The following is a 13,231-nucleotide window of genomic DNA, read 5'->3' as shown; positions in this document are numbered from 1 at the left end:
CCCGCGGGGACCGTGTGACCGGGTGCCGCGGGGCATGTCGGGAGCTGCAGCCTCCCCCGGGGCATGCCGGGAGCTTTAGGCTGCACCGGGAGCTTTAGGCCGCACCGGGAGGTTTAGGCTGCACCGGGCTGCGCCGGGAGCTGCAGTCCCCCCCGGGCCGTGCCGTGCCCTGCTGGGAGCTTTAGGCCGCACCGGGCCGTGCTGGGAGCAAATTTGCAGCTGACCCCAAGCTGGGTGGGAGTGTGGATCTGCTGGAGGGTAGGAAGGGTCTGCAGAGGGGTCTGGACAGGTTGGATCGATGGGCCGAGACCAACGGCGTGAGGTTCAACAAGAACAAGGGCCGGGTCTGACACTTGGGCCACACCAACCCCCCGCAGCGCTACAGGCTGGGGGAAGAGTGGTTAGAAAGAGCCCTGGGGGTGCTGATGGACAGGCGGCTGAACGTGAGCCAGCAGTGTGCCCAGGTGGCCAAGAAGGCCAGTGGCATCCTGGCCTCTATGAGGAATAGTGTAGCCAGCCGGTCTGGGGCAGGGATCGTCCCTCTGTACTGGGCACTGGTGAGGCCGCACCTTGAATCCTGTGTCCAGTTCTGGGCCCCGCACTGCAAGAGAGATGTTGAGATGTTGGAGCGAGTCCAGAGGAGGGCGACCAAGTGGTGAAGGGTCTGGAGGGTCTGAGCTGCGAGGAACGGCTGAGGGAGCTGGGGGTGTTTAGCCTGGAGAAGAGGAGGCTCAGAGGTGACCTTAGTGCAGTCTCCAACTACCTGAAGGGAGGTTGTAGCGGGGTGGGAGTCGGCCTCTTCTCCCGGGCAACCAGCGCTAGGACAAGAGGACACAGCCTCAAGCTTGGCCAGGGGAGGGTCAGGTTGGACATGAGGAAGCATTTCTTCTGAGCAAGGGTCATTAGCCATTGGAAGGGGCTGCCCAGGGAGGTGGTGGAGTCCCCATCTCTGGAGGGGTTTAAGAAAAGCCTGGCCATGGCACTTAGTGCCCTGGTCTAGTTGCCATGGTGGTGTCAGGGCAATGGTTGGACTCGATGATCCCTGAGGGCTCTGGCAGGTAGCCAGCACACAAGCTGTGGCTGTGGACGGCCCCTCGGTACCACCGGCGGCTGTTACAGAGCTTGGCGTCGATGAGGCGCACCCTGGCCTCCCGCAGGGCGTCGCTGGGTCCTCCAGCTATGAGCACAGGAAGGAATTAACAGCCAGCAGCTCTTGGGCAGTTCTCCTGCCCTGTCTGGGCAAACCCCTTCCCTAGGGCCTGCCTTGGCCTCTGCAGAGGCATCGTACCGGGCTTTCCCTTCTCTCTGCCTTTGGGCAATGGCTCAGCCCACGTCTCTACAGGCACACTGCCAGGGCAAGGGCTGGGAGCAGCACGTGGTGCTGCGGGCAGGGCACCTGCTGGAGTTGCAGGGACATGCCCGTTCCCTGCTCCTCCTCACCTGCCCTCGATGAAGCAGTGGGCTGCTGTGAGGACCCGCTGTGGGCTGATGAGGGACCCTCCGCACACGTGCCCCGTGCCTGCTCGCCAGGGAGCCTGGATGCTGACGATCCAGGGCCAGGCTCCTGGCTGGGCATCTGTGCCACCCACGACGCGTGATGTCCCGTAGTAATGAGCCATGGGCTGCAGCCCGCAGGTCCCTCTGTAAGCAGAAACTCGTCACTCTCCTGCTCGAGGGCTTGCTGCTCTTCAGGCTGAAGGGCAGCCATCTGCCCTCCCCACAAGGCGCCGCACGGACAGCAGGGCCAGGGAACCCCACGGGGCGTGTGTCTGCCCGCACCTGGTTCTGCTTTAGCCCCGCAGACACGTTGTGCCAGCAGCCTGGGTGCTGGCAAGGAGCTGAGGCTCCCCCGTGGGCTTGGGGAAGCTGTGGCGTGGCCACAGGGGACAAGCAGGCACCCCCCAGTGAGCCCCATAAGGGTTGCCCAAGCTCCCTCCCAGAGCCTCGGGCCACTTACCCACAGCTGTCCCATGTGCCATGCACGGGCCAGAACATGGCCAGCAGGATGACGAGGGGGAGCAAATCCATCACTGCCAGGACACGTGTCAGCTGCAAGAGCTGAGGGCTGGTCGCCACCAGTGCAGCAGCCGACGGAGTGCTGGCAGCACTGACGGTGCCCGTGGTGCCCTTGGCCCCGGGGCTGATGTCTCAGAGGGGCTGGTTCCGGGTGCTGGGCACGGTGGCCTCTCGGTGGGGGGCAACATGGGGGGTTCCGAGCAGGAGGGGAGGCAGAATTTGGGATCAGATCACCCCGACAGGCCCCTGCTGAATGCTCTGCTTGCGGGATGAGGGTGCGCAGGCGCCGTGGCAGGCAGCAGCGCCTGGCTCCCAGCACTGCCTGCTACCAGCTAGCAGGAAAGAAACACGTGTGGCATCACAGCCTCTTTGGGAAGTCACTGCCACCCTGCTCTCTGCAGCCATGTGCCACCAGGTCCTTCCCAAAAACCCACCCCAGAGAACATCACTGCTGCGGGCAGTGTGCACGTTTGGGCGTTGAAGAGCAGGTGTGGCTGCAGCCACGTTGGCAGGCAGGAATGTGCCAGGCAAACGAGCCCAGCGTACCCAAGCAGTGCCAAGCCTCCTGCATAGTGCACAGTGAAACGCAGATGTGGCACAGCCCACGCTGGCCGTGTCAGCCACAGCAACGCCCTCGGGTAGCCTCATGTCCTCGCTGTCTGTGAGCTCTAGTGCTCTTCTGGGCCAGCGATGACAAGGGCACTCGTGGCACCTGGTGCGTGTGGCCTGGGACGTGCAACGTGAAGCTCTAGGCCCAGAGGGATGCTCCTGCTCTTGGCCCCACGTGCCATTCTCCAGGGCTTTGGTAAACCCTGTGTCAGTCCCATCTCCTCAGTCTGCCTTCTGCAGCTGCGTGGTTGTCCTGGGTTTGGGGGGATAAAGTTTATCGAATCCCTTTTCTGCTCCACGCTGTTCCAGTGTGTGCCCAGCTGTGGCTGGTGATGGAGGCCATCAGCAGTTAAACCCAGGGCAGCTGCCCCAGGCTGGCCCAGGGGTGTGCTGGGACATTGACCTCAGGGGCACTATGAACGGGAGAGGTGCTGGGGAGGGGGGCTCTTGGCTCTGCTCTGTGTGTGCGTGTTTGTGCCTGCACAGCACGTGTGTGTACGTGCACGTGCCCGTGTGTGCACACCCAGGTGCCTCTCGCCACCCAGGGCTGCCCCAGCCGTGAGCTGGCAGGTGCTGTGAGGGTCAGCCTGTGCCATGGGTGGCCAGGGATGCTGGTGACCAGGGACCTTGGTGGCCAGGGACAGTGGTGGCCAGGGACCCTGATGGCTGGCGATGCTGGTGGCTGGGTCCCCAGTGCCACTGGCGGTGCCCTGCAGTGCAGTGCAGTGTCTCCTCCCAGGGCTCAGCTGCCGGTGCCAGGAGCCATAGCCCACCTCCAAGCTCTCCCACCAGTGCCACTGGCTCCATGACCCCCATCTGGTGCCACCGGCCCTGCTCAGGGCTGCCAGGAGCGGGTCTTGGGCGTCCCAGGGGGGTCCTGGCTCTGCCCTGGGGCTGCACTCACCCCCGGGGGATGGTGGAGGCCGATCCAGATGCTGCCATCCTCATTCTCCCCCTCGCTGTCCCGCACTGTGCACCGAGGCCAGGTGGGCACCCGCCCCAAAGCGTTGGCAAAAGGCCTGCGGCAGGGACAGGAGGGTGACACCTGACCCCAGCCCCTGGCCCCTGACCCCAGTTCCTGGCCCCAGGTCCCAATCTCTGTCCCTCGACTTCAGCCTTGGTCCCAGATCCCAATCCCTGGTCCTCAGACGGGGGGTGGCAGCTGCAGCCTCAGCCCCTTGCCCTGGCAATGGGTCTGGGGGCTCCTCCGGCTCCCTGGCACCAAGGCCAACCCCCAAAGCGCCGGCTGGTGCCGGTGGCCCCGCAGCCCCTCACACCCCGAGATCAAACGCCTCCGCCCGGCGTCAAACCAGCCGCAGGCCCCGTGCCAAGGCAGCGCGGCAGGGAAGGTGCTTGTGCAGCGGGGCTGAGGGGGGTCCAGCACCTGCCTGGGGGGTTCGGCACCCAGCTGTGGGGTTTGGCATCGATCTACGGGGCTCAGCACCCAGCTGTGAGGTTTGGCATCGATCTATGGGGCTCAGCACTCAGCTGTGGGGTTTGGCATCAATCTATGGGGCTCGGCACCCAGCTGTGGGGTTTGGCACCCAGCTTTGGGGTTTGGCATCGATCTATGGGGCTCGGCACCCAGCTTTGGGGTTTGGCATCGATCTATGGGGCTCAGCACCCAGCTGTGGGGTTTGGCATCGATCTATGGGGCTCAGCACCCAGCTGTGGGGTTTGGCATCGATCTATGGGGCTCAGCACTCAGCTGTGGGGTTTGGCATTGATCTATGGGGCTCAGCACCCAGCTGTGGGGTTTGGCATTGATCTATGGGGCTCAGCACCCAGCTGTGGGGTTTGGCATCGATCTATGGGGCTCAGCACTCAGCTGTGGGGTTTGGCATCGATCTATGGGGCTCAGCACCCAGCCAAGGGGTTTGGCATTGATCTATGGGGCTTGGCACCCAGCTGTGGGGTTTGGCATCGATCTATGGGGCTCAGCACCCAGCTGTGGGGTTTGGCATCGATCTATGGGGCTCAGCACTGAGCTGTGGGGTTTGGCATCGATCTATGGGGCTCGGCACCCAGCTGTGGGGTTCAGCACCCAGCTATGGGGCTCAGCACCCAGCTGTGGGGCTCAGCACCCAGCTGTGGGGTTTGGCACCCAGCCTTTGGCACTGCAGGGGCAGCGTAAGGGCAGCCTGGCTGTAATGGAAGGGCACAGGCAGGGAAGGATCGCCGCTCATCGGGGAGCCCACGGCGCCCTTGATAAGGGCAGCAGAACGAAACGGTGATAACGAACGGCCCTTCCAGGAAAGGAGAAGTCGGTAACGGCCGAGCCAGCAGCCAGAGACCCTCCCTGGGCACAACGTTAGCCCGGGTCAGGAGTGATGCTGCACACACGGGGGACCTTGGGAGAGGGGTGGGGGGACACGGGAGGTGGCCAGCACCCGGGTGGGATGGGGTGGCGTCGATGAAAGTGGTGATGGAAGGGAGAGACGGGGCTGGGGGGGTGTCGGGGCTGGGGGGGTGTCAGGGGTGTGGGGGGTGTCAGGGCTGCAGAGGGGGGAGCAGATTCCTCTGGGTGTCGGTCATGGCAAGAGCCCACAACCGCAACGGTCAGAGACCAGCCCGAGCCCCGGCCTTGCGACAGCCGAGCCGCGGCTGCCAGATGGGCCCCTACACGGCGTATATGGGCCCCTACATGGCATATATGGGCCCCTACATGGCATATATTGGCCCCTACACAGCATATATGGCCCCTACACGGCATATATGGCTCCTACATGGCATATATGGCCCCTACACAGCATATATGGGCCCCTACACGGCGTATATGGGCCCCTACATGGCATATATGGGCCCCTACACAGCATATATGGGCTCCTACACGGCATATATGGCCCTACACGGCATGTACGGGCCCCTACACAGCATGTACAGGCTCCTACACAGCATATATGGGCCCTACACAGCATATATGGGCTCCTATACAACATATATGGGCCCTACACGGCGTATATGGGCCCCTACACAGCATATATGGGCCCTACACGGCATATATGGGCCCCTAAACAGCATATATGGGCCCCTACACGGCATATATGGGCCCCTACACAGCATGTACAGGCTCCTACACAACATATATGGGCCCTACACAGCATATATGGGCCCCTACACGGCATATATGGGCCCTACACAACGTATATGGGTCCCTACACAGCATATATGGGCTCCTACATGGCATATATGGCCCTACACAGCATATATGGGCCCCTACACAGCGTGTCCCCGTGGTGCCCCCGGCCTCAGGCATCGCTGGTTCTGTGATTCTGTGAGCTGGGCACGCGGGCACGGCGGGGTTTGGTGGGGTGGGCGCTCGTTAGAGCTGTGGGATGGTGCTTTGTGGTGCCACAGCTCGCACCGAACCGCTGCCCGTGGTGCTTCGGTCCAAACAGGGGCTGCGTCCTCGTGGGTCAGGTGGTGGGACCTGGCAGGAGTCATGGCAGCAGCACGGGGCTCGGTGGGGGCACAGGGCTGCACCCCGTGTGGTGGGACACCCCAGGGACACCGAGGGCTCACTCCTGGTGACCCCAGGGATGCTGTGGGCTCACTCCTGGTGACCCCAGGGACACTGTGGGCTCACTGGTGGTGACCCCAGGGACGCTGTGGTCTCACTCCTGGTGACCCCAGGGATGCTGTGGTCTCACTCCTGGTGACCCCAGGGATGCCGTGGGCTCACTCCTGGTGACCCCAGGGACGCCGTGGGCTCACTGGTGGTGACCCCAGGGACGCCGTGGTCTCACTCCTGGTGACCCCAGGGACACCGTGGGCTCACTCCTGGTGACCCCAGGGACGCTGGTGCCCCACAGGTGCCCACAGGCTGAGGAGGGGGTGGTGTGGAAGCAGCCCAGAAGCCGAGCTGGTCTCACTGGGAGCACTGGGAGCCCGGGACGCCCTCATTAAGGGCAGAGCAGAGAGGCTGCAGTAACGAGCCCACCCCCAGGAAAGCAGAAGCCGTCCCAGGAAGGCGCCCTGCCCGCGCCCTGCCCGCGCCCTGCCCGCGCCCCGGCCATAAAAGCACCGCGCACCCAGCCCGGGGGGCTGCCCCCAGCACAGCCCTCGCCCCGACGGACCCCCGGAGCCTGGGGACGCGGGTCACCCACCCCGAGACGTGTCGGCCACCGGGAGCATCTGGTGAGTGCCCTATGGCTGCCCCCTCCGCAGCGGGCTTGTGGGCAGCGCCAGCGACTCACCAGTAAGGACGTACTGGCTTTACTGGGTGCGTGTGGTGCGGAGACTTTCGGGCACCAGCAGCCCCCTGCCCTGTGCCCTGGGGTCCCACGAACGTCATGGTCCTTAGGCACCACCTGCACAGGGGGTCACCCTACGGGGGTGACAGTACAGGTGGCCAGCCATGGGGCCCAGCACCCAGCCATGGAGCCCAGCACCCAGCCAGGGGGTCCAGCACCCAGCCAGGGGGTCCAGCACCCAGCCATGGGGCCCAGCACCCAGCCAGGGGGTCCAGCACCCAGCCATGGAGCCCAGCACCCAGCCAGGTGGTCCAGCACCCAGCCATAGAGCCCAGAACCCATCCAGGTGGTCCAGCACCCAGCTGGGGGTCCAGCACCCAGCCATGGAGCCCAGCACCCAGCCAGGGGGTCCAGCACCCAGCCATAGAGCCCAGCACCCATCCAGGTGGTCCAGCACCCAGCTGGGGGTCCAGCACCTGGTCAGGGGGTCCAGTGCCCAGCCATGGGCTCCAGCACCCGGTCAGGGGTCTGGCTGTGAGAGGGGCTGGGTGGGGGTGGGCAGGGCTCCATCGCTCCCCATTCGCTGGCAAATGACCCTGCTGGGGCGGTGGGGACCCGGGAGGCGGCGAGGGCATCGGGGCGACGGCAGCACGGCCTGACCTTGCACCCTGCCAGTGATGGAGCTCCCGCAGCCTCTGCCCATGTCTCATCACCCCCAGCCCAAAACGTTTCCTCCCTCTGTCCAACCTGCCCTCAGGGTGGGACACCCCAGGGTGCTGTGCCCTGTCCCCAGGGCAGCCACCGCCGCACGGTCCCCGAAGGCCACCCTCAACGGTCCTGCCTGCTGCCCAGCACAACCCTCCGGTGAGTCCCTTCCCCAGCCTGGCGCTCCCTCGCCCTGGTGGGTGCTGGGTCCTGCTGCACCCCAGCTCCATCCTCGGGGTGCTGAGCTGAGCTGGGCATCCCCTGCCCTCCGTCCTGGGGGGGATCTGGGCATCCCCTGCCCTCCGTCCTGGGAGGGGGGGAGCTGGGCATCCCCTGCCCTCCGTCTCAGGGGGAGCTGGGCATCCCCTGCCCTTCATCCTGGGGGGAGCTGGGCATCCCCTGCCCTCTGTCCTGGGGTGGGGGGGAGCTGGGCATCCCCTGCCCTCCATCCTGGGGGAAAGCTGGGCATCCCCTGCCCTCCGTCCTGGGTTGGGGGGGAGCTGGGCATCCCCTGCCCTCCGTCCTGGGGTGGGGGGGAGCTGGGCATCCCCTGCCCTCCGTCCTGGGAGGGGGGGAGCTGGGCATCCCCTGCCCTCCGTCCTGGGAGGGGGGGAGCTGGGCATCCCCTGCCCTTCATCCTGGGAGGGGGGGAGTTGGGCATCCCCTGCCCTCCATCCTGGGGGGAGATGGGCATCCCCTGCCCTTCATCCTGGGGGGGAGGGCGAGCTGGGCATCCCCTGCCCTCCATCCCGGGGGGAGCTGGGCATCCCCTGCCCTCCGTCCTGGGAGGGGGGGAGCTGGGCATCCCCTGCCCTCCATCCTGGGGGGAGCTGGGCATCCCCTGCCCTCCATCCCGGGGGGAGATGGGCATCCCCTGCCCTCCGTCCTGGGGGGTACAAGGTGCAGGGGAGCCCGACGAGCCCTGTTCCCCCCTCCCTGGGCAGGGACCCCCCCGCCAGCCCCTGCCCGGTGCTGCCCCCCACGCTGCCCCGCTCACAGCCCTCCCCTGCTCTCCGCAGCAGACACCATGAGTGGGGGGGCCCGGCTGCCCCCCGGCCCGCTCGCCTGCCTGCTCCTCGCTGCCCTCCTCGGAGGTGATGCCACGACTCCCTGCCCGGGGCCGCGGCCCCCCAGGACACGGGTTCAATTCCCCCCCCCCACAGGCAGCAGTGCCCGATCCAGCACACCCCGATCCCCTGATCCCGGGTCCCTGATCCCTGATCCCTGATCCCCACTCCCTAAATCCTCATTCCTCATCCCCCATCCCCATCCCCACCCCGTGCCCAGCCCTGCCTGTGGGACCCCTCCCAAGTGCTGGGTGCAGGGCAGAGCCTGGGGGTGCCCCTGGATGGGGTCTGGGGGGGGGCTGGTGCCCACTGCAGCAGCCATCCCGGCTCCCTCCCCACGGCAGGGGGGGGCACGGGCCGTGGGGGGCTGGCAGGTGCCCCCCTCCCGTGGGACAGCGGCGGCTCTGCCGGCTTTGGCACAGGTGCCCTCGCCAGCCCCCCCAGCCCTGCCCCGGTGAGGCAGCGGGCATCCAGCTGCCCCCAAAAGTGGCTCTACTACCGGGGGTACTGCTACGGGTACTTCGTGGAGAGGAGGACCTGGGCCGAGGCCGAGGTGGGCACTGGCACCGCTGGGGGGGCTGGGGGGTCCCCGGGGAGGGACAGGGGGTGAGGACCGGGGGCATCACCCTGGCCAGGAGCAGAACCCCATTGCTGGGGGGCTGCAGCCTGGGGAGGGGTCTCCTCTGTGCACCCCAGGCTCAGCGATGCTCCCCCCACCCCCGGGCTTTCACCCCCCGGGTGGCTGCGGGCGCGGGGTGCTGAACTGCCCATGCCCCCCAGGAGGAGTGCGAGCGGTACGGTGCCAGGGGGGGGCTGGCCTCCATCCACAGCCTGGGGGCCAGCAGGGTCTTCGCCCGCTATGTCGCCAGCCGGAGGGACGGGGACAACACCTGGATCGGGCTGCGGGACGACGAGCACGTGAGTGTCGGGGGGCTGCGCCCCTGCCCGGGGGCTGCCCTGGCCCCCCACCCCGGGCACACGCTGAGCCCTGCCCCGGGCACCCACTGAGCCCTGGCCCCCCACCCTGGGCACCCACTGAGCCCTGGCCCCGCACCCTGGGCGCCCACTGATCCCTGCCCCAGGCACCCGCTGAGCCCTGGCCCCCCACCCTGGGCACCCGCTGAGCCCTGGCACCCCACCCTGGGCACCCACTGAGCCCTGCCCCGGGCACCCACTGAGCCCTGGCACCCCACCCTGGGCACCCGCTGAGCCCTGCCCCGGGCACCCGCTGAGCCCTGGCCCCCCACCCTGGGCACCCACTGACCCTGGCCCCTACCCCAGGTACCCGCTGACCCCAGTTGCCCACCCCAGGCACCCGCTGATCCCTGTTCCTCACCATGGGTGCCCCCGGCCCCCTGCTCTGGGCACCCGCTGACCCCCGTGTCCCCCCACCCTGGCACCACAGACCAGGCGGTGGAAGTGGTCGGATAACTCCGTCCTGGACTACAAGCGCTGGGCGCCGGGGCAGCCCAACAACCTGTGGGACCGGGAGGACTGCGCCTTGCTGGAGAGGACCTCGGGTGAGCCGGGGGGGGGCGCTGGCATGGCCGGGCCCCCCCGGCTGCTGCGGGAGAGCTGGGGTGTCTGGTGGTAAAGGGGGGTGAGGGAGGGAGGGGGGGTGATGGAAGTAAAAGGGGTGATGGGGGTAAAAGGGGGTGATGGGGGGGGTGATGGAGGGAGGGGTGATGGAAAAGGGGTGAGGGGGTGATGGAGGGGGGGGGTGATGCGGGTGGTGGAGGTAAAAGGGGGTGATGGAGGGTGATGGAGGTAATGGAGGTGGGGGGTGATGGAAAGGGGTGATGGAGGTGGAGCTGATGGGGGTGATGGAGGTGGGGGGTGATGGGGGGGTGACGGAGGTAAAAGGGGGTGTGCTGGGGGGGTGTCAGGGCTCGGGGCGACTCGCTGCCCCCCCCCCTGCGCCCCCAGGTTTCGAGCTGTGGCACGACTACCCCTGCGACCAGAAGTTCCCCTTCCTGTGCCAGTACCAGCTCTGAGGGGCGGCCGGACCCCCTGGCACTGAGGGTGCCCCCGCGCCCCCCCCTCCCTGCCTGCCGCCACGCTGGGGCCCCCCCCGCCCCCCCTGCACGCCCCGTGGGCAATAAACCTTGGCTTGAGCACCCAGCACCCACCTGCGCCTGTGCCCCCCCGCCCCCGGCACGCTGGGCACGGGCACTGCCACCCTCAAAGCCACTTGTGCCCCCCACGGCCGGTACCCAGCCCCACGGCCGGGACACCCCCTGCCCTGGGGACACGACCCACCCTGGGGTCACCCCCTGGGGGTAACGGGGTCCCTGCCGTGGGGTTTGCGTGGACCCCCGGGCACGCACACCCGGGGCATCCCGCAGTGCCCCCCCTGCTCCCCACGTCGCTCCCGCGTGGGGCTGGCACTGAGGCCCCCCGGGGCAGCCCCAGGGGTCCCTGCGCTCCGCTGTGCCCCCCGCCTTGTCCCCGGGCAGGCCCGTGGGGAGCCGGGGGGACGCGCGGTGCTGCCGGGTCTCCGTCGCCCGTGGGTGCCCCCAGGGGGGCCGTGGGTGGGCAGCGCCGGGGCCGCGGGCACGGCGGAGGAAGATGCGGGGCCACGGGTGCTGCGGGGGCTTTATTGCGGGGTCCCTCCCGCGGCCAGGGAGTGACTGGGGGCAATGGGGCAGGGGGGGGTGCTGGGGGCAACGGGGCACGGGGGTGCGGGGTTTGGGGGTGCGGGGGGCAACGGGGCACGGGGGTGCGGGGTTTGGGGTGTGATGGTGCACGGGGCAATGGGGCAGGGGGGTGCGGGGTTTGGGGGTGCTGGGGGCAACGGGGCACGGGGGCTGCGGGGGGCAACGGGGCACGGGGGTGCGGGCTGTGGGGGTGCACAGGGCAGTGGGGCACGGGGGTGCGTGGTTTGGGGTGTGATGGTGCACAGGGCAATGGGGCACGGGGGTGCGGGGCTTTGGGGCGTGCCGCGGGGGGCCGCGGGGTCTGTGTGCGGGGCGCGGTGCGGGGGGGCTGCGGGGCCCCTCCTATGCCGGGGACTTGCAGACGAAGGGTTTCCTCTCGCTGCAGGGCTCCTCCTCCCAGGACATGAACCCTGCGGGGGGGGCAGCGGAGCGGGCGCTGGGGCCGGGGTCCCTCCGCTGCTCGCGGGGGTCCCCCCGCGCCCGGGTCCCCGCTCACCCGAGGACTCCTCCAGCGCCGCGCACCGTCTCCCGACCGGGAAATCCTCCCCGTCCCCCGCCGAGTAGCGCTTCTGGGAGCCGTCTGCCCACATCCACGCCTGGCGCTGGGGGGGGCAGCGTCAGTGGGGGGGGGCACGGGGGGGGCACGGGGGGCAGCCGGCATAGGGGGGGCAGGCGGGGAGAGGGACCGGGGCAGAGAACGGGGGGGCCGCCCCCAGGAGCGCGGGGGGGCGGCTGCGGGCACCGGGGGGGGCACCGAGGGGGGCAGGGGGGCGGCAGAAGGGGGGGGCAGAAGGGGGGGGCAGAAGGGGGCTCACCCGGTGGTAGAGGCCGATCCAGACGCTCTCCTCCTCCTCCTCGCGGCGCTGGCGCTGGGCGATGAAGGCGGCCAGGGCTCGGTGCTCCTCGGGGGTGTGCAGCGAGGCCAGGTGCCCCCCGGCGCGGGTGGCCCTGCAGCAGGCCTGGCAGCGACAGGCAGGTGGGAGGGGGGCAGCTGGCAGCGCTGCCAGGGCAGCGGGGGACCCCCCCACCCTCCAGCACCCACCTCAGCCTTCCTCCAGGCGAGCTCCTGCCCGAAGTAGCCGTAGCAGTGTCCCCTGAAGTCCAGCCAGCCCCGGGGACACTTGTTGGCCTGCACCCCTGCTCGGGGGGGCGAGGGGTGAGGGGCTTCACCCCGACCCCCCCTCCCCACCCAGCGCCTGGCAGCAGCCGGGACCAGCGGGCAGCACCCGGGGGGGTCAGGGCACCCCCGGCCCCGCTCTGGGGGAGGCTGGTCCTGAGCCCCCACGTTTCGGGTGCCCAGCCGGGCCGGGGGGGGCTGCGGAGGGCGGGGGGTGCCCCGGGGCGATACAGGGTGGGGAAGGGCAGGGGTGGGGGGGCAGGGGCTCACCCTGCAGCGAGGGGCGCAGCGCCAGGCAGCCGAGCAGGCAGAGCCCCACGAAAGCGGCCGGTCCCATCCTCTCCCGTCCCTGCAGCGAGCGGCGGCTGGAGCGGGCGGTGCGGGGCCGGCCCGGGCACCCACCGCCCCGGGCACCCACCGTCCCGGGCACCCACCGCCCCGGCACCCACCGCCCCCGGCACCCACCGCCCCGGGCACCCACCGCCCCCGGCACCCACCACTGCGGCACCCACCACCCCGGGCACCCACCGCCCCGGGCACCCACCGCCCCCGGCACCCACAGCCCCGGCACCCACAGCCCCGGCACCCACCGCCCCGGGCACCCACCGCCCAGGCACCCACCGCCCCGGCACCCACCGCCCCGGGCACCCACCGCCCCGGGCACCCACCGCCCCGGCACCCACCGCCCCGGCACCCACCGCCCCGGGCACCCACCGCCCCGGCACCCACCGCCCAGGCACCCACCGCCTCGGCACCCACAGCCCGGCACCCACCGCCCCGTACCCGCGCACACCCGCAGCAGCGCCGTGCAGACGCCCCGGCCGGGGGATGCCGCGGGCGCCCCGAGCTCTTTATAGCCGCTGCCGG

General features: G+C 69.2%; 2 protein-coding genes across 3 annotated transcripts; one reads left to right on the top strand and one right to left on the bottom strand.

Annotated features, from left to right (window-relative positions):
• Positions 1-8,550: 8,550 nt before the first annotated feature.
• On the top strand, positions 8,551-10,592 carry LOC137663385 (C-type lectin Cal-like). Its single transcript, XM_068400574.1, has 5 exons — positions 8,551-8,617; positions 9,013-9,143; positions 9,371-9,508; positions 9,996-10,110; positions 10,517-10,592. The coding sequence occupies exons 1-5, from the start codon at positions 8,551-8,553 to the stop codon at positions 10,582-10,584; spliced, it is 519 nt and encodes a 172-aa protein (XP_068256675.1). The 3' UTR covers positions 10,585-10,592.
• An 890-nt stretch (positions 10,593-11,482) lies between these two features.
• LOC137664377 (rheacalcin-1-like) lies at positions 11,483-12,708 on the bottom strand. Of its 2 annotated transcripts, none has more exons than XM_068402319.1 (5): positions 12,635-12,708; positions 12,290-12,384; positions 12,063-12,206; positions 11,744-11,849; positions 11,483-11,657 (listed from the first exon to the last, which is right to left on the bottom strand). In XM_068402319.1, the coding sequence occupies exons 1-5, from the start codon at positions 12,699-12,701 to the stop codon at positions 11,590-11,592; spliced, it is 480 nt and encodes a 159-aa protein (XP_068258420.1). In that variant the 5' UTR covers positions 12,702-12,708; the 3' UTR covers positions 11,483-11,589. The 2 variants fall into 2 exon arrangements, with proteins under 2 accessions (XP_068258420.1, XP_068258421.1); XM_068402320.1 differs by having other exon boundaries at positions 11,744-11,856; positions 12,064-12,206.
• Positions 12,709-13,231: the final 523 nt, after the last annotated feature.

Source organism: Nyctibius grandis, chromosome 5 (assembly GCF_013368605.1).
Source record: "Nyctibius grandis isolate bNycGra1 chromosome 5, bNycGra1.pri, whole genome shotgun sequence".
NCBI lineage: Eukaryota > Metazoa > Chordata > Aves > Nyctibiiformes > Nyctibiidae > Nyctibius > Nyctibius grandis.
Note: the sequence above shows the minus strand (reverse complement) of the source record. Positions and strands in the feature narration are given on the sequence as shown.

Excerpts from the sequence above, each read along its gene's own strand:
- LOC137664377 (XM_068402320.1), bottom strand. The coding sequence starts at position 12,701 with ATGGGACCGGCCGCTTTCGTGGGGCTCTGCCTGCTCGGCTGCCTGGCG. Across the intron at positions 12,385-12,634 it reads GCTGCGCCCCTCGCTGCAGG|GGGTGCAGGCCAACAAGTGT; the intron begins GTGAGCCCCTGC and ends CCCCCCGAGCAG. Across the intron at positions 11,857-12,063 it reads TGGATCGGCCTCTACCACCG|CCCCCAGCGCCAGGCGTGGA; the intron begins GGTGAGCCCCCT and ends CTGACGCTGCCC.
- LOC137663385 (XM_068400574.1), top strand. The coding sequence starts at position 8,551 with ATGAGTGGGGGGGCCCGGCTGCCCCCCGGCCCGCTCGCCTGCCTGCTC. Across the intron at positions 9,509-9,995 it reads GGCTGCGGGACGACGAGCAC|ACCAGGCGGTGGAAGTGGTC; the intron begins GTGAGTGTCGGG and ends CTGGCACCACAG. Across the intron at positions 10,111-10,516 it reads CTTGCTGGAGAGGACCTCGG|GTTTCGAGCTGTGGCACGAC; the intron begins GTGAGCCGGGGG and ends CTGCGCCCCCAG.